Genomic DNA, 19,964 nt, shown 5'->3' with positions numbered 1-19,964 from the left:
GTGGTGGTCAGTGACGAAATAAATGTAATTCGTTACTTTTTTCAAGTATGCTTACTTAAGTATTTCCATTTTGGCCTACTTTTTAATTTAACTCCACTACATTTCAAAGTCAAACATCTTACTTTTAACTCCACTACATTATGAAAATCTGCTGTTCCTTTTGGTTTATGTGTGAATAAAACCGCAACGTGTGTCAACAAATCTCCCTGCTATGCACAGCTCTCTACGTGACACATAGCGGCTCCATTGCTAGGAGACGAACAAGCACAGTTGCCACACTAAAACAAGTGAAAATGTTTCTCCGCCCAAAATCTTTGTTTAGGAGACTGTTTTGTGAATCTGAGACTGAATCTGTAAATAATTACTTTCAGGCTTTCAGGTCTTAGAAGCTTATATATATATAAAAGCTTTTATTATATATTATTATATATATATATATATATATATATATATATATATATATATATATATATATATATATATATATATATATATATAATTATAAGTCACAAATGACAAGGGTGAGAGTCAGTCGGATATTTATTAACAGAAGCGAGGTCAAAACCAGAAGAAATATTCCAAAACCCAAAAGACAGTACAGAGATAAACAAGTCCAAAAGACAAAAATGAATATCAGGCAAGAAGTCAGAAGATTTAAACTGTAGCCTGTTTAAAAAAACAGGTGTTTCAGAATTACAGGAATAGCTCAAACTATACTCTGTAACTATGTAGACAAAACACAGAGCTGAAAGGAACACGCTAATATTTTTTTACATTACATTACATTACATTTATGCATTTGGCAGACGCTTTTATCCAAAGCGTCTTACAAAAGAGGATCTAACATTCGAACTACAGCACAAATTATACAAAGTACCTTACATTAAGTGCAATATGCCAGGAAGTAATAAGTGCATTAAAGAAAGACATTCAGTGCAAAAGATACTCTCGGAAGAGAGTACCCTACAATTACAGCTTCACAATTTTTGTGATGCTTCACTGACCTATAATAGGGAGAATAGAGCCTCTGTCATTGCTACTCAGGGCTTAGCACTGCAGGAAACCACCCCTTTCCTTCTCCTCCCTACCAATTTCAGTACAGTGCTGTAAAACCTAATTGCACTAGGGGGAGCCCCAGGAGCAGAAAAAAAAATCTTGCCTAGTCTTCATAAATGATATATAAAAAATTACACTAAACTAAAGTGTCCTTTGCCAATGTGAAAGTTTATACTTGCATTGGTGTCTGCGTCACTCTGCAATTACACCGCCAAACCACTAGGTCTTCTTCATCAAATCAAATTTATTTGTATAGTGCTTTTTACAACGGATGTTGTCACAGAATATTACATCTTCTTCAACCATATGTAGTACACAATGTAGTTATGTAGTGGTATTAGTTTTACAAATCTTTAAAGTGCACTCTTTAGGGAGTGTAGTGAAGAGCTGTTAATATTTCTGGACTTCTTGACTTGAGCAACTTGATCCGTTTGTCCGACTGCAGAGCAATCACAGTTGTGGTCGGCGTAGACTCGATAAATTACATTTTTGGAGAGGTGCACATCAGGGCAATGCTTCCTACAGCATAGGTTCAATACAGAAGCTTAAATTGGGAGACAGCAACTTCTGTTGGTTTGGAGGGGCAGCACATTGGGTGTATGTAATAATTGATATAATTCATTGTATTTAATCTTTGGTCATTTTTGCTGTGTTCAGTATCAGAAAAATAACAAAACAAGAGACTTTAACAGAAAGAACAGAAACGGGGAGCCAAGCAGGCTAAACGGGACATGGGAAGCTAAACAGGGTAAACGGGACAGACAGACTAAAGAACCAAACGAGGAAATGAAACAACGACGTGGAAAACAATAACGGATGAACTTGCAGAGACAGACAGACTTGAAAACACAGCAGACTTGAGAACACAGCAGGCTCGAGAACACAGCAGACTTGATACAATACAAAGAACGAATGACCAACAAACAGGAAGTGCAGGAAGAGGAATTAAATACAAAACACAGACGAGACGCACCTGAGACAGATAACAAGGGGGCAGGGTAACAAATGACACAGACGAGGAGGCGGAACAAAGGCGGGACTAGAACATAAACAAACATAGCCATGTGCTAAAAGAGCTTTTAGCACATGGCCGGGGGAAAACAGACTTGATGAGACGAGGGCGTGACAGGTATTTTTCATTTAAAAAGTTTGGCACGGTGTGTTTGGTGTGTTCTTCCTGTGTCCTCCTGGTGCTCTGGTTTCCCATGGTCCAAAAACACGTTGGTAGGTGGATTGGCTGTTCAAGTGTCTATTGGTGGGAGTGAATATGTGAGTTTGTGTCGCACTGCCAAGGACTAACTTCCCCCAGGGTGTGTTCCCACATTGTGCCCAGTGGTAGCCTTCGGACCCACCGCAACCCTGAACTGGATAAGCGGTTATAGACAATGAATTAATTAACGAATATTTCATAAATCAAAAATTGGGTGAACATCCTATAATTTTGGTGTATCCATAGATTTTTGCCAGGGATTGTGTTAAAAAATGTTTACTAGTCAGAAGAATTCCTCTAAGAATTTAGGTGTATAGATATCACTCTGAACCTCAACCTCAGATTGCCTCCTCCCGATACACTTGTACCACCTCCTTTGGAATAACTGTATCCTGCTGCACAGCTTTCAGGTTTGACTCCTGCCAGTCATCCTCTGCCTTCATAGTCTCTGGCTCAGGATGATGCACTCCAATTACCAGCTGGTGCATTGTGGATCGGGCGGTGGTCGGGGTCGGGGGCCCTGGCGTTCCGATCCTCGGTTACTGAAACTGGCTTTTGGAACATGGAACGTAACCTCTCTGGTGGGAAAAGAGCCTGAGCTGGTGCGCGAGGTTGAGAGGTACCGACTAGATATAGTTGGGCTCACCTCGACACACAGTATGGGCTCTGGAACCAATCTCCTCGAGAGGGGCTGGATGCTCTTTCACTCTGGAGTTGCCCAGGGTGAGAGGCGTAAGGCAGGTGTGGGCTTACTCATAGCCCCCCGGCTTAACGTTGGGGTTTACCCCAGTGGACGAGAGGGTAATTTCCCTGCGCCTTCGGGTTGGGGAAAGGGCTCTGACTGTTGTTTGTGCTTATGCACCGAACAGCAGTTCAGAGTACCATGCCTTCTTGGGGACCCTAGAGGGAGTGCTGGAGAACACTCATTCTGGGGACTCCATTGTTCTGCTGGGGGACTTCAATGCTCACGTGGGTAATGACAGTGAGACCTGGAGGGGCGTGATTGGGAGGAACGGCCCCGCTGATCTGAACCCGAGTGGTGTTCAGTTATTGGATTTCTGTGCTCGTCACAGTTTGTCCATTACGAACACCATGTTCGAACATAAGGGTGTCCACAAGTACACCTGGCATCAGGACACCCTAGGCCGCATTTCGATGATCGATTTTATAGTCGTATCATCTGACCTGCGGCCATATGTTCTGGACACTCGGGTGAAGAGAGGCGCTGAGCTGTCAACTGATCACTACCTTGTGGTGTGTTGGATCAGATGGCGGGGGAGGATGCCGGACAGACCTGGCAGGCCCAAACGTGTGTTGAGGGTTTGCTGGGAACGTTTGGCAGAGGAACCTGTCAGAAAGATCTTCAACTCCCACATCCGGCAGAGCGTCGACTGCATCCCGGGGTAGGCTGGTAACATTGAGTCCGAGTGGGCCATGTTCCGGACCTCCATTGTTGAGGCGGCTGAACGGAGCTGTGGCTGCAAGGTTGTCGGTGCCTGTCGGGGTGGCAATCCCCGCACTCGGTGGTGGACACCCCGGGTGAGGGGGGCTGTCAAGCTGAAGAAAGAGTCCTATCGAGCCTGGTTGGCTCAGGGGACTCCGGAGGCAGCCGACAGATACCGAGGAGCCAAGCGGCTCGCAGCCTCGGCAGTCGCTGAGGCAAAAACTCGGGTGTGGGAGGAGTTCGGTGAGAACATGGAAAACGACTTTCGGTCGGCTCCGAGAAGTTTCTGGCAAACCGTCAGGCGACTCAGGAGGGGAAAGCAGTTTTCCACCAACACTGTATATGGTGGGGGTGGGGAACTGTTGACCTCGACTGGGGACGTCACCAGACGGTGGAAGGAATACTTCGAGGATCTTCTCAATCCCACCGGCACGTCTTCCGCAGAGGAAGCAGAGCTTGGGGACCCCGGGGGGGGCTCGTCTATCACTGGGGCTGAAGTGGCCAAGGTGGTAGGGAAACTCCTTGGCGGTAGGGCCCCAGGGGTGGATGAGGTTCACCCCGGGTTCCTCAAGGCTCTGGATGTTGTGGGGCTGTCCTGGTTGACACGTCTTTGCAACATCGCGTGGACATCGGGGGCAGTGCCTCTGGACTGGCAGACTGGGGTGGTGGTTCCCCTTTTTAAAAAGGGGGATCGGAGGGTGTGTTCCAACTATAGGGGGATCACACTCCTCAGCCTCCCCGGTAAGGTCTATGCGGGGGTACTGGAGAAGAGAGTCCGACCAATAGTTGAACCTCGGATCCAGGAGGAACAATGCGGATTCCGCCCCGGTCGTGGAACACAGGACCAGCTCTTTACCCTCGCTAGGATCCTGGAGGGTGCATGGGAGTTTGCTCAACCAGTCTACATGTGTTTTGTGGATCTGGAGAAGGCATTCGACCGTGTCCCTCGGGGTATTCTGTGGGGGGTGCTCAGGGAGTATGGGGTACTGGGCTCTTTGTTACGAGCTATCCAGTCCCTGTACAAACAGAGCAGGAGTCTGGTTCGTATGGCTGGCAGTAAGTCCGACTGGTTTCCAGTCGGAGTTGGACTCCGTCAGGGCTGCCCGTTGTCACCGGTTCTGTTCACAATTTTTATGGACAGAATTTCTCGGCGTAGCCAAGTGGCGGAGGGTGTCCGGTTTGGTGGTCTCAGGATCCCATGTCTGCTTTTTGCAGATGATGTGGTCTTGTTGGCTTCATCGAGCCGGGACCTCCAGCTCTTGCTGGACCAGTTTGCAGCCGAGTGTGAAGCGGTAGGGATGAGGATCAGTACCTCCAAGTCCGAGTCCATGGTACTCAGTCGGAAAAGGGTGGAGTGCTCTCTCCAGGTTGGAAGTGAGATCCTGCCTCAAGTGGAGGAGTTTAAATACCTCGGGGTCTTGTTCACGAGTGAGGGAAAGATGGAGCGTGAGATTGACAGGCGGATCGGTGCAGCGTCAGCAGTAATGCGGGCTCTGCACCGGTCCGTTGTGGTGAAGAAAGAGCTGAGCAGAAAAGCAAAGCTCTCGATTTACCGGTCAATCTACATCCCAACCCTCACCTATGGTCACGAGCTTTGGGTAGTGACCGAAAGAACGAGATCGCGGGTACAAGCGGCTGAAATGAGTTTTCTCCGCAGGATGTCTGGACTCTCCCTTAGAGACAGGGTTAGGAGCTCGGACATCCGGGAGAGACTCGGAGTGGAGCCGCTGCTCCTCCACGTCGAGAGGAGCCAGTTGAGATGGTTCGGGCATCTGGTTCGGATGCCTCCTGGACGCCTTCCTGGAGAGGTGTTCCGGGCATGTCCAACGGGGAGGAGGCCCAGGGGCAGACCAAGAACACGCTGGAGAGACTATATGTCTCGACTGGCCTGGGAACGCCTCGGTATACCCCCGGAGGAGCTGGCGTCGGTGGCTGGGGAGAGGGAGGTCTGGGTTTCTTTGCTCCGACTGCTTCCCCCGCGACCCGGACCCGGATAAGCGGTGGATAATGGATGGATGGATGGATCTTATTTACAGCTTTCCCCAAATGTTTAAACAAACTTCCAGAAACAGTGGCAAAATTTCTCAAAACTGTAAACATAATGGAAGTGTTAACTACTTTATCAATACACCACAGATCTCTTGCAAAATAAAACGCAGCACTCAAAACCACATTCTCGCTTCTCAGAAGTTATTCTTTCCACCAAAATAATATACACTTGTGGGGTATGGTTTGATAAACTTTCCAACACCAAGAAAAGAATTCCTCTATTGGGTTTAGAAAAGGGGGAAATTTCTTAAGGTACAGCACTACATAATGCGAGTTGTCGGCAAACCAGGCAACGTTCCAGAAACCCTTTTGAAACTTATGTTATTATAACAGGCAACTTAGGTAGGCTGTTCTGGTTGTTGTTCCTGTGGGAGGATAAGAGTATTGTTTGCATTTGTCAAGGAATTTTAGCAAACTGGGGGGTTCTGCATGGTTAGGTATGACCCCACACTGACAATAGCAGCACACATGTTGATGTTTCTGCCACTTTATTCAGGGACACTGACTATGGCACCTTTTCCTATCATGTTTTTCCCCTACTGCCTGGTCTTCTGCAGGTTGAACCCTGCCTCAACAACAAAAGTAAATTCATAGGGAGCAACACTAGCATCATGTTCAAGCAATCCATGTAAAAGCAAGAATGAGCAAACATAGAGGAACAGGGATAAATAGTGAGATGTATACCACTGATTTCCCTCAGGGTGATGAAATTATTTTCCATGTCCATCTCTTGCTGTCTATAATTCTGTTCTGTGAAATATACACTATATTGCCAAATGTATTCACTCATCCATCCAAATAATTGAATTCAGGTGTTCCAATCACTTCCATGGCCACAGGTGTATAAAATCCAAGCCCCTAGGCATGCAGACTGCTTCTACAAACAATTGTGAAACAACAGGACGTTCTCAGGAGCTCAGTGAATTTCAGCATTGGGGAGAACACACCAAACTCAACACCAAACTCCTCACAGACAGTCAACCGGACAGTCACCTCCAGGTTGCTCCACCTCCAGGTTGCTCCACCTCCAGCTGTGTGACTGCGACACTACCTGCTGCGCCACTGTGCCACCCCCACTGAAACTTGTTAGTTTCAATGACCTTTGGCATAGTCCTTTACTCCAGCCGCCAGGTGCTAGAGATATCTACAAGCTACAAACAGCTCATGCTGAAGCTCCCTCTATGAAGTCCTTGCTTTGGGGAAATCCTGGTGTTTATGCCCAGAGTAATTTTGTTCTTATTGGCTGAACCAATAGTTCATATACAATGTATAAACTGAGGCTATTGTAAAGCGGCTGAAATTTGTATGGACTCGCTTCCCGGCTTCAGTCACAGTTAGGTCACCACTGATTACATGGTCCACTAAAGTTGCACGTATTTCATCAGAAATATCGGCTCGCCTTTGCCTTCCTCTTCCTCTTCTCATTGTCATACTTAATGGCTTGTGTGGTTTCACTCTTGTTTTTCTTCTGTGTTATTTCTGCTTGTTTCCATGTAACCAAAGTGTGCTAAATTATGCAATTTTTGCTTAGGGTTTAGCAAGGCTATACTTTGGAATGATTTGAGTGTGAAAATTAATATATGAGGTTCAAAATTTCACAATTGTGTGTATACTACAAAAACTGCAAATAGAAATATGCATATGTCAATGTCATACTGTGCTTCTTTTTCATTAATTCATCCAGACGTTCATTTATTTATTCATTCATTTATTTATTCATTCAGATTTTTACCCAACTTTCATTGTCAGGACTAACTTCATTGTGAGTCCTATGATGGCTGAGCTATACGCATATACATAGTTTTTTCACATCATTATAAGTTTTTGTGACGCTTCATGTGTGGCAGACTGACCTGAAAACTTCATCCCCCCAGCCAGCAATGAAGCTGAAGACCCTAGGCCCAAGGTCTCGTGCAGGGTTTATAGCATAGCCACTGTTTGAGCCCATCGAGATGCCTATGACCATGACTACAGCACCCACCAGAACAGGTTCCAGACCAGGAGGGGCTGGAGTGTTTTGCCTATCATTCAGTGCCAGAACACAAACCAGCAGAGCTGCCGTACCAATCACCTGAGAATCAACAATTAAACAAATGTTCCTGATTCCATAGTACCATAGCATACAATAGGATTTAAAACACGAAGCTGTCATTATGTCACAACAACATAAATCTCAGATTAGGACAGTAAACTACTCAGTGTTTTACAAAAATATTTCAGACAATTGTTAATCGACTACTAGATGTTTTAAAGATATTGTTACCTCAGGTGTCGTCACATTGGGTTTGGTCAAGTGATTAAGGACAAGGTAAAAGAAGTAGGATAGAAGTAGGTGCAGAAGATTTATTTTAAAAAGCAGTGATGAGAACATAAAACAGGACTAGGAAGCTAAACAGGACTAGGATGCTGTACACAAGAGCTAGGACACTAAAAATAAGGGCTAAACACAGAAGGCTAAACAAGACTAAACAGGTGCCTGTGCATCACCTGAAACTACGGATACTGGAAGCCTGTGCTAGCATTTCTCCTGTTGTGTTGCTATTAGTGTGTGAAGAGTGGGAGAAGAGGGTTGCATTGACAATCCAACAGAATGGGCAGCACTTTGAACACATTTTATAAGTGGTCAGAAACTTATAAAAAACTCATGAAGAATAAAGTTACGTTAAAACCAAGCATTGTTTTTCTTGTGAAATTCCCAATAAGTTTGATGTGTCACATGACCCTCTTCCCATTGAAAATACAAAAGTTGGATCCAACATGGCCGACTTTAAAATGGTCACCATGGTCACCACCCATCTTGAAAAGTTTCCCCCTTCCCATATACTAATGTGCCACAAACAGGAAGTTAATATCACCAAACATTTCCATTTTATTAAGGTATATCCATATAAACGGCCCACCCTATATATAACTTTTAGGGAAACAGAGGAGGATCTAAGAGTTGGTTAACATTAATATTACCTGTGTTCAGGTTGTGAAAAAGTGCTCTAAACATGCAGCAAGTTAACATTAGTCTCTGGCCATCTGTATCTGTAACCGCTTATCCAGTTTAGGGTCATGGTGGGTCCAGAGCCTACCTGGAATCATTGGGCGCAAGGCAGGAATACACACTGGAGGGGGCATCAGTCCTTCACAGACACTACGGACACTTTTGAGTCGCCGATCTACCTACCAATGTGTGTTTTTGGACTGTGGGAGGAAACCGGCGCACCCGGAGGAAACCCATGTAAACTTGCATGTGTATTTTATTACCATTTTTTGAGAGTGATATGGAACAGGTGGGTCACGGAAATTCCCTTTCCTCTGAGGTGGGGAATGATAGAAAAAGATTGAGAACCACTGCCCTATACCAAATCGTGACTATAGATATCTAAAATGACATTTGTACTAGTAAATATAATTGCAGATATTTGAGTTATTACTAGTAAAAGTGTAATTACAGATATGAGAAGTTGAAATCATGTAAATCAGTGGAGAATTATGACTAGTCAGAATTATATTTAAGATATGTCCTCCTAGCAATGTGACTAGGCAGAATTTCTTTAAGGATATGTAGGTCTGTATTCTTACTAGTGAAAATGCCATAGTTGATATCTGAAATGGGAGTTGTTTCTAGTAAAAACTACACTTAGAGAGTTGTTGAGTTCTCGGAAGAATTGACAATCTCTTGAGACCGCTGCAATTCAGGTTGCAATTTTTTTCTGTGGCATAATTGGTTCATACATAAATCCCTGTGTAGGATATTTTATTGATTTAATCACCAAAAAAATCTTTAAAAAACCTGCTTTAAAAATACAAAGCTGAACTCAGTTTCTTACCCCTAGCTTTTCTACAATAAATGCTACAACAGTTACACCATTTAAAGTGGAGCAGAAAATTAAAGCAAAATTTGGCAAATAGGAAACCAAATTAAGCTTCATATTAAAACTGAAGACATTATAGTTTGTTAGCTAAATGCCTAGAAACTGGAAGTGTCAAATGAACAGAATTAAAAGTATAACATTTAATTTGTTTTTTAAAAATATCTTAATAGCCAGGCGGCACAGTGGCGCAGCAGGTAGTGTCACAGTCACACAGCTCCAGGGACCTGGAGGTTGTGGGTTTGATTCCTGCTCCGGGTGACTGTCTGTGAGAAGTTTGGCGCCCCCTCCAGGGTGTATTCCCGCCTTGTGCCCAATGATTCCAGGTAGGCTCTGGACCCACCCTGACCCTGAACTGGATAAGCGGTTACAGATAATGGATGGATGGATCTTAACAGCCTAAATCAGGATGTAGTAGCGTTGTGCTGAGTGTTGTATGGTTCTGTGTCTGTGTGATGCTGTTCATGTCTATGTATTTGAGGTCATTTCTAGGGTTAATATATTTGTTTGCGCTGTCCCAAGTATTATTCTAGGTGAGAATAAAAAATGTGTATAAAATGAATAAATTACTGCTACAGGTTCAAGTTTATTCAAAGCTATTGAATGTGTTACCCCGTGACCGGATTCCAAAAAACACTAAACAAATTGTGAATAAAAACTGATTGCAATGATGTGAAAGTGCCAACATCTAATATTATATTCAAAATAGAACACAAATCACAGATCAAAAGTTTAAACTGAGTGAATGTATCATTTTAAGGGAAAAATATATTGTTTCAAAATTCATGGCGTCATCAAATACCAAAAAAGTTGGGACAAGGCCATTTTTTACCACTGTGTGGCATCCCCCCTTCTTCTTACAACACTCAACAGACGTCTGGGGACAGAGGAGACCAGTTTCTCAAGTTTAGAAATAGGAATGCTCTTTCCAGACATGCAAGCTGCCCATGCTACATGCACTCATGCAACCCCATCCCATCAGTGATGCAAGTTCTGAAAGAAGCATTGATAACAACTTGGGTAATCCTTGTCCTGATTATCTTATCTGGTCCGGATGACATGGCGTCCCAGTGTTGCATAAAGAACTTCAAATCGTGACTCATCTGACCACAGAATAGTCTTTCATTTGGCCACACTCCATTTTAAAAGAGCCCTGGCCCAGTGCTAACGTCTGATCTTGTGGAGATTACTTAGAAATGGCTTCCTCTTTGCACTGTAGAGTTTCAGCTCTCAACGGCGGATGGCACAGTGGATTGTGTTCACTGACAATGCTTTCTGGAAGTATTCCTGAGCCCATTCTGTTATTTCCTTGACAGTGGCATTCCTGTTTGAGGTGCAGTGACGTTTAAGGGCCCGGAGATCACGAGCATCCAGTAGAGTTTTACGGCCTTGACCCTTACGCACAGCAATTGTTCCAGATTCTCTGAATCTTTTGATGATGTCACGCACGGTTGATGATGATAACTTAAAAGTCTTTGCTATTTTACACTGGGTAACACCATTCTGGTATTGCTGCACTATCTTTCTGCGCAACAATGGTGGATTTGGTGATCTTCTTACCATCTTGGCTTCAGAGAGACTCTGACACTCTGAGAAGCTCTTTTTATACCCAATCATGTTGTCAATTGACCTAATTAGTGTTAATTGGTCTTCCAGCTGTTCGTTATTTGCTCAATTTCCTTTTTCCAGCTACTTATTGCTACTTGTCCCAACATTTTTTGGATTTGTTGACACTGTGAAATTTTGAATGAACATATTTATCCTTTAAAATGTTACATTTACTCAGATTAAACGTTTGATCTGTCATCTATGTTCTATTACGAATAAAATATTGACATTTGCCATCTCCACGTCATTGCATTCAGTTTTTATTCACAATTTGTTTAGTGTCCCAACTTTTTTGGAATCCAGTTTGTAGTAAACCAAATATTTATGTGAGACCTCTCGTTAACCATATCGTCTGGAGGACTTTAATGGATCACTTTTTTGGGAACAGGTATTTAGATTATAGTTCTCCAGGTGGCATGTAAGATGTTGATGTGACCAGTGGTTAATGAGTAGTTTCTCTGATGGAGACATAATAAGATGTTCTCCAAAAGTTATGTAGGACTCAGTAATAATTGTTTGCTTAATAGTCAACTACCAGAAATTTTTGTTCACATTTACCTATTGAGTAATTAATCAGTACTGCTTGGTAGTTAATAGGAGTGATTTAGGTGTTAATGCAGCACTACTCATTAGTTCCTGCTTACTCCCTAGTTACCTATTAACTACTAAACAGTATACTGTTTAGAGTTACTGAAAATAATTTGGTCTGCTATAGAATAATCTTTTCAGTGAATGGTTCTGTAGAGAAGCATTGTGTATGTGAGATGTGAGTGTGAGGAACAAGTGTAAAAATACCTTTTACACTAACACAAATTGTATATTGGGAAATCAAATGTTTTTTTCTGTGACATTGCTCAAAGAACCTGCTGAACCAATATATGGAAAAGGTTTGTAAACGCACAATACAGTGGCCTAAATATTACTGTACCATTCATTGTTTATAACCGCTTATCCAGTTCAAGGTCCTGGTGGGTCTAGAGCCTACCAGAAATCCATGGGCGCAAGGCAGGGACACGCCCTGGAGCATGCGCCAGTCCTTTGTAGAGCGACAAACACTCATACACATTTGAGTCACTAATCCACCTACCAACATGGGTTTTTGGACTGTGGGAGGAAACAGGAACATCTGCAGGAAACCCACGTGGACACGGGGAGAACTCCAGGACCCTGGAGCTGTGTGACAGAGACACTACCTGCTGCGCCACTGTGCCCCAGACCTAAATATTACTATATGATAAGTGTGATTGGGAAAAAATTGGGAATTACCTGGTCTACTACTCCTCCCCACATACTTAGGTACTCTGCTGGGTAAGTAGAGAATATTCCTGCTGTGGCTGTAGCACCATTCACTGTAAGATGCCCTCTGCTGTAATGGAATATGGCATCTAGACACACAAACACAGTAAGACATGCAGCTTTAAATCAATCAGGACTGTGTTCATATTCACACACAAAGCAATCACCTCTCAGATACTCTGTTAAAAATGTAAGGTTTGTCCCTTTCCTCTCACCATAGTACTGCAGAGCAACAGTGGCAGCAGCCAGGAAGGCACCAAAAATCTGTGAGAAGATATAGAATGGAAGCCGAGTCCAGGAGAACCTGCCCAGGAAACACAGACTTAAAGACACAGCAGGGTTTAGATGAGCTCCTGAAACAGAATTAATGAGAAACCAAACAAGGCATTGATCACAACATAAGAAGATACAGATGTTCAACAGTATAAAATAGCCTATTTTTCAGAAACGTTTTAACAAGGAGGATACTCATTCATCCACCTATCAACCAGATGCCTTGCTGCCAAGCACAGGGTCTTACCTGATACTCCTTTTGAAATATAGATTCCAAATGTGGTACCAAGTGCAAATCCAAGATTTATTGACAGATATTCTCCTTTAGTGTTCTCAGAAGTTGTCACCTGAGCAACCGAGCCACAGCCAAACAGCTACCATGCAGAAGACCAGAGTTAATGAACATCACTCCATGGGCTTAGAAACATCCTAAAATCGCTGTCTGTGAACACAGTTCATTGCTGCATCTACAAATGCAAGTTAAAACTTACTAATGCAGGGAAGAAACCTAAACAAAACATTACCCAGAAAAGCTGCAGCATTCTCTGGGCACCAAGCTCATTTAAGATGTACTGAGGTGAAGTGGAAAAGTGTCCTGTTGTCTGTCAAATTTGTAATTCTTTTTGGAAATTATGGATGCCATGTCTTCCAGGCTGAGGAGAGACACCATTCATCTTTTTACAAGCACACAGTTAAAATGGTCAGATGAAATATATTTCACTTTCACATATACAGCAAAGGTTCTCCTCAAATCACAGAGTTCAATAGAGTGTTGTTAAAAAAAGAGATAACGTAAGACAGTGGTAAATGCATGCTCCAATCCCAGCTTTTTTTGGAACATATGTTGGCATCAAGTTAGTCTTTGTACTATTTTTCATCAAATGTGGGGTTTAAATTTGTTTTAATTAAATTTTGCCCTGCGTCCCAATGTTTCTGTCAATGGGTTTGTAGGTACATATTATATATTCTTAAACTGAATCCTGCAGTGCCTACTCTCTAAAATTATATCACAAATCATTTCTTAAATCACTGATGAACAGAAACTTTAAAACATTAGACCAGCCTTTCTCAACTGGCATGACATGCAGTGATGTCAGTAACATGTAACTTAGTAATGCGTTACTCTAATCTAACCATTTTTTTCAGTAACGTGTAATCTAGCGATTTACTATTTCCAGCCCAGTAATAATATTAAAGTTACTTATCCAAGACACTGTGCGCTACTATTTTTGTAATTTTCCTTGGTAAAAAGATATATTTTTGCTTTCTTCATGTGTCTCAAAAAGTGACGTCTGGGTCTATGCGACAATTAAGTCAGGTTTTCAGCATGAGGACAACTCACATGTAATACCATGCACACAAACACAATCAATGGAGGGAGGAGCGAGATGCGCGATTTCTAGCTGGAAATACAGGCACTGTTTTGAGTTTGTGTCAGCTAAAGGTGACAATATCAAGGTTCATTGTACACTCTGTGCTGGTGACAAAGTGCTATCTACTTTTACGTCAAATTTGAAGGAGCATTTGGAGTAGCAGCACGGTACAGTCAAACTTACAGAGCAAGTCCCACCAGGTGGTGCGAAGCAGAGAGCTGTGACTAATGCAGGAGGTCCCCCACCACCCAAACAACAAAAGCTGGACTTACTGCCCTTAAACACGGTTGACACGCCCTCTTTTTTTCGTGCCATAATAAACAAGATCCCTAAAACTATCAATCCCTACTACTATAACAATCGCCTTTTTCATTAACTCTTTTGAGCTCTTTGGCCTTCCATAGCGGCAGTCGCCGTCAAACAGAGAACGTCTTCCTTTAGTGTGGTGCTGTGTGGGGCAAGAGTGGCAACATAAGCAGCTAGCTTCACTTCGTAGAACAATGTGAACTATTTAAGGCCTGTCAGCATCATATTGTACCATTTATAGACGTGTAACTGACTTTTTTAGCATCAGAGAGCTGATCGCTCTTTAGCGTCTGATAGCGAGACCAAGAAAATTGAGTGTCGGACGGCGTGACCGCAGTGAGCTGCCTCACAGAGCAGCTTTTTCTTCTTACCTGAAGAAGAAATATGCTACGACGGAGTTTTAGGGCCACGACGTTAAAAAAAAAAAAAAAAGATTTCGAGAATAAAGTCAGAATTCTGAGAATATTCTTGGAATAATTCTGAGAAAAAATCTCGGAATATTTGAATAAAAAGGTCTGTATAATTCAGAGAATATAATCAGTTGTGGCTGAGAATAACAATTACGAATGATTTTTGGGACAAGATATTACCTGAATGGAGAACAATATTTTAATGAATCCTGAAAGATGTCCTCCGTTCACCCTACCATTCATAATAATAGTCTGCCAAGCATTGACAACAATGACAAAAGTTAAATCAAATCAGGTAATCTTTTTAACAGATACCCTCAGCGGAAAAACAAAAAAGCACCTGAACAGTATAATAATGAATAAAATACGTTATATGCGTATTTAACGTGCTACTCAGTGTCGCTAAACATGTCTGTGTTCAAGTGCCACACAGTGCTTCTTGAACACGTCAGTATTAGAAGGTGTGGCTGGATATGGGCGGAGTTGGATGTGGGAGGAGTTGGATGTGGGAGGAGTTGGATGTCCAACTCCGCCTTCCTATAGGCTGCAGCGAGACATACTTGGGCAATGATTCCAGGTAGGCTCTGGACCCACTGGATAACAGATAATGGATGGATGGATGTTTGGGTTATTATTTATTATAATATGTAGACAGACAGACTCATAGTCTGTGCGCCATGAGTGAGTTGTGAAAGTAGCAGTCAGTGAAGTGAACAGAATTATTAAACGTATTCACACGACATGACGACCCCGTCAGTGACTTTAGTTTATTGTACGAGTCCGAGCCGTAACGTGATGGAGCCTCGTGGGCACTGGAGTTGCACTCTGGATCGACCATTTTCGTGATCATTAATTGTACCCTGTGAAACTACATGCCATGGGTTCGTGCACCGATTCAGGGTTTAAATACTAATCACACTGTGGTCCTGATGAGGAAGAGAACTGAGTGTTTATTCCTGAAATCTATAACATAGTAGGACTTAAGCAACTGCATTCCACAATTACACGGTGTCTGCTCCATTATACATGCAGCGAATTATTCCGAGATTATTCTCAGAATTCTGACTTTATTCTCAGAATCTTTTTTTTTCAACGCAGTGACCCTAAAACTCTGTCGTAGTATGCAGAAATGGAGAGAAACCTGAAGGCCGCGCTGAATGAGGTCGACATAGTGTCAACTAGCGCGGATTGGACTACTAACAGCAGAAGCTATATAGGAGTAATGCTCAATTGGATCAGTAGGTCCACATTAGAGAGCAACAAGGCTGCATTGGCATGTAGTAGAATTCGCGGTAGACACACGTATGATGTTATTGGCGTAGAAATCAATGAGGTACAACCACTGGTGTACTCGCCCCACTCCACTGTTTCACTTATAACATGCGATTACAACATAAGTTTAGGCCAAAGTAACAAAAGTACTCATGATGTCAGCCTACATGTGGTGATATACATCACCTTATACACCGTGTTTCGTTTTGTAAAACCACTCCTTGCTGTTCTAATGCTGTCAACAACAGGTTCAATGTTCAGTTTTGCCATGACATGGGTTAACAGTTAAATATGTCAGGTCAAGAAAGACTGTCTTTAATTTATATTTTATAAAACACTTATTTATGTATGTTAATTCAAGAGAAACTCTCTAATTTTTATAAAAACGTATTTTGTTTCAGGAAATAGTTTTTAGGTTAAACTTTAAATGCCAGGAGATACTTTGTTACTGTTAAAAATGCACTTCCAATAAAGTGAGTATTGGAAAAACTGGTTGTCGTTTTTATGTATGGGGGTAACTAATTTACTTTTTACAGGAGTAATAAGTAAAACTTTTTCAAGGTAACTATGTCATCACTGGTGATATGACGCTTTGTCAGGTGGGCTGTCAGAAAACTTTCAGATGTTGCTGACGTAAAAGCAATAGTTACAGGTTTAATTATGACAATGCAGCTATGACAATAAAAACTTTAAGAAAGTCAGAATATTTTAAGAAATATTTCAGAATATCTTGAGAAGAAGGTCAGATTATTTAGAGGAAAAATTATTTCAATATTTTGATAATTTCTCTCAGCATCTAAAATGAGAGACTTAATAATTTTACAAACAGAGTGTGTACAGTGGAGTGGAACAGTAAGTTTGTGAATTGTGAGTGCACAGAGTGGATGCAGCCAAAAATGCATTAATTCTCAAGCAAATTATTCAATAAAAATCCAATTGATCTGCTGTTGTCACAATGTTATTTTCAATAGGTAATAAAATGTGCCTGATTACGGCTGCTGACGTGTGTGTTTGTATGTTTGTTGGTTGTCAAATAGATGCAGAGAGTATTTTCTTTAATACATTTTATAATGGGGTGACTTGAAATTGTACATAATTTTAAAGGGTGTATTGTATTATTGTAAACCCAGAAACACACACAAATATTTGTCAATGGAATGTCAAATGTACACTGTCTTCTGAATTAGGGTTTTTTCTGTTGCTCCAGTGTTCTGTCGAGTTCTGTTATCTTGTCGAAATGTATTACTTTGCAGCTCTGCCCATGCTCAGACTCAAAATATTAATGTTTTTCCTGTTTTTCTCCGGTGCCTTAGACAATCTTAATTTACTGTTATTATTTGATTGAGTGTATCAAAACTGTACACCACAAATTTATATGTAAAAAAATATAAAACCATTTCTTATCACCATAAGACCCTATTATTTCTTTGATAAGGGGATTTGGGCTGTGCATATCTCCTTCTTAAATTTCTGTAGGAAGCATTTTCTGATACACTACATTTATTTCATCTACTGTTTTATTTAAACAACTGTTCATAAAAAAGTACTGAATGGCAGCACATTTCGACAAGGTAGCACAACTTGTCAGAGCACCGGTGTCAGCCAGAGGGAATGGGTTTCCCCTTTTGAGTCATGGTCCTTCTCAATGTTTCTTCCACTATGCTCTGAGGGGGTTTTCCTTACCACTGTCAACTCAGCTTGATCACGTAACGCAAGGATATGGAATTCTGCAAAGTTGCTCCTGACAATGCCAATTGTAAAAATACTCTATAAAAAATTGACATTAAAATAAAATAAAATCATTTGCCTGCAAGGGAGGTTATATCATATTATAACAGTAGTCATTAGGCAAAACCCCAATCATTACATTAGCTCACCAGTGTAACATGATTAGATTTGAGGAGGTGGATAAGAGCAAGTGCTTAATGTCAAAACGTATAAAAGTGGGAGCTTATATGCGTCATAACATTCTCACCATTACACTAAAGCCAAGAAGACCCCTTCAATTAAAAGACCTATTATTTTGTTCGTACTAAAGGTATTACTATTTATGTGTATTAAAATAGATACTGCATTGCAATATATGAATAGTCTAGTACTGTGGTTTGAAGGCTGACAACTTTTTGCTTATTCACACTCTCCATGCTTCAAAGTTCAAAGTCTTCAGCTGAGTACGTCTAAAATTTAAAATAGGTAAGCTCTACAAATAATCTCTAAGCATGTTATAAAAGGGATGAAGTGAGACCTATATCAGTGTTACATTTTATTATAGCAAAAAGAAGAAAACTTATGAAAATTATGCAAATGATTTTTTCAATCTGAAGAAATTTGGTCAAGTTACTAAGAAACTTGACCAAAGATCACAGCCATTTAGAGTAAACAAAGAGCATAGACTTACTATCAAAACATACACTCCAAAAAACTCAGCAAGGCATTCTCTGACCAGCTCACTCTTAATGATGCATTTCTTCAGTAGTCGGTCCATTCTGCAGTCATCCAGTTTAATGATTATTATAAATTGTTTATAAAATACACACATACATACTGAAACAAGCTTGATCAGCACTTACTTGCTAAATTACAGTGGAACAAGCAGGCTTTTTAATGATCAGTGCTTATAACTGACCAGCTCTTAAAGCCCTTACTCACTGAAGAGCCCTTCTCTCTTGTGCTATAATCACTGAAAGGTGTGAAGTCCAAGTATATGTGTGCAGTTTTACAAAGCATATTGCACCTAAATTATTGCCATAAAATGATCAATGCAATCATTCTTTTATATTCTGTCTGAGGACGGGAGATTAACCCCAGATAGCATGGACTGTAAAACACATGGAATAAAAATGAAGCATAAAGAGCAAATAAAATTTACTTGATAGGTATGCCATAATAATGCCTGATGTTGCAAAATTACTTAGGTCAAATTGAGATAGCCATGCTCCACGCACTTTGTGACTAGTGCAAGAAGGAGAAGCTTGACAGAACATAGGTAAAAAGCCCCATCCAGCCTAGAAATTAATTGTAGCACATAAATCAAAATTAATTGCTTAATCCATTTTAAATAATTTTATTTCATATTTATACGAAAGGTCACAATCTAGTTGTTGCTATATAATCATGCTTACATTAGGATTGTGGAAAAATCCATTGAAAATCTTCAACTTCAGTGTTAACTATAAGCTCATTGGCAGAACATTATTCACCAGTTTCTAAACTCCAGCCTAAATTCATTACTATACGCGGGTGTTTTCAATGTTCTCTTGCTTCAGTGGTTCTGTTGCCCCCTTAAGACTCAACTCAGGGAGCATGTGATCTGAGATAAAAAATAAAGAGAGCACACGTGTTGAGCTGATGTAAACTTCACAACAAGAGGATTTATTCTTCCAGTTTAAACTTTCAATTATCTAGCATGTATCTCAAATTCTGCTCGTTAGGTTTTACATTTCTACATAAAATCAATAACTGACTGTCTTAGAAGTTTTCTTTGTTTCCAACATGTACAAATATTTACATATATATATATACACACATGCATATCATGAACCATGAAACGATATTTATCAACGCATGCATTGCAAGTGCTCTCCAAATGGCATCTCCTACCAATTGACCTCAATTTAGCTGCCATATACAGTATTGAATATACTGGACTCCAATAACATTTTCTGGTGAAGGGAAATAACCCAAAATATCTACATCTAGTAACAATAACCAGTAAATGTCATTTTCGATGAAAACGTTTCATAGATTAATTATTTAACACTCAAAAGGTCCCTTATCCGTTCACTGGTTTAGACTAACTTGTCTCAC

At 41.2% G+C, this 19,964-nt stretch overlaps 1 protein-coding gene across 1 annotated transcript; it reads right to left on the bottom strand.

The window, feature by feature from the left end:
• Positions 1 to 2,604: 2,604 nt before the first annotated feature.
• On the bottom strand, positions 2,605 to 18,642 carry aqp10b (aquaporin 10b). Its single transcript, XM_066675467.1, has 8 exons — positions 18,556 to 18,642; positions 13,044 to 13,170; positions 12,739 to 12,876; positions 12,494 to 12,612; positions 7,613 to 7,830; positions 7,373 to 7,380; positions 6,519 to 6,544; positions 2,605 to 2,748 (listed from the first exon to the last, which is right to left on the bottom strand). The coding sequence occupies exons 1-8, from the start codon at positions 18,640 to 18,642 to the stop codon at positions 2,605 to 2,607; spliced, it is 867 nt and encodes a 288-aa protein (XP_066531564.1).
• Positions 18,643 to 19,964: the final 1,322 nt, after the last annotated feature.

This window comes from Hoplias malabaricus, chromosome 6, assembly GCF_029633855.1.
Source record: "Hoplias malabaricus isolate fHopMal1 chromosome 6, fHopMal1.hap1, whole genome shotgun sequence".
NCBI classification, from domain to species: Eukaryota; Metazoa; Chordata; class Actinopteri; order Characiformes; family Erythrinidae; genus Hoplias; species Hoplias malabaricus.
This window is presented reverse-complemented; position numbering and strand designations above follow the sequence as displayed.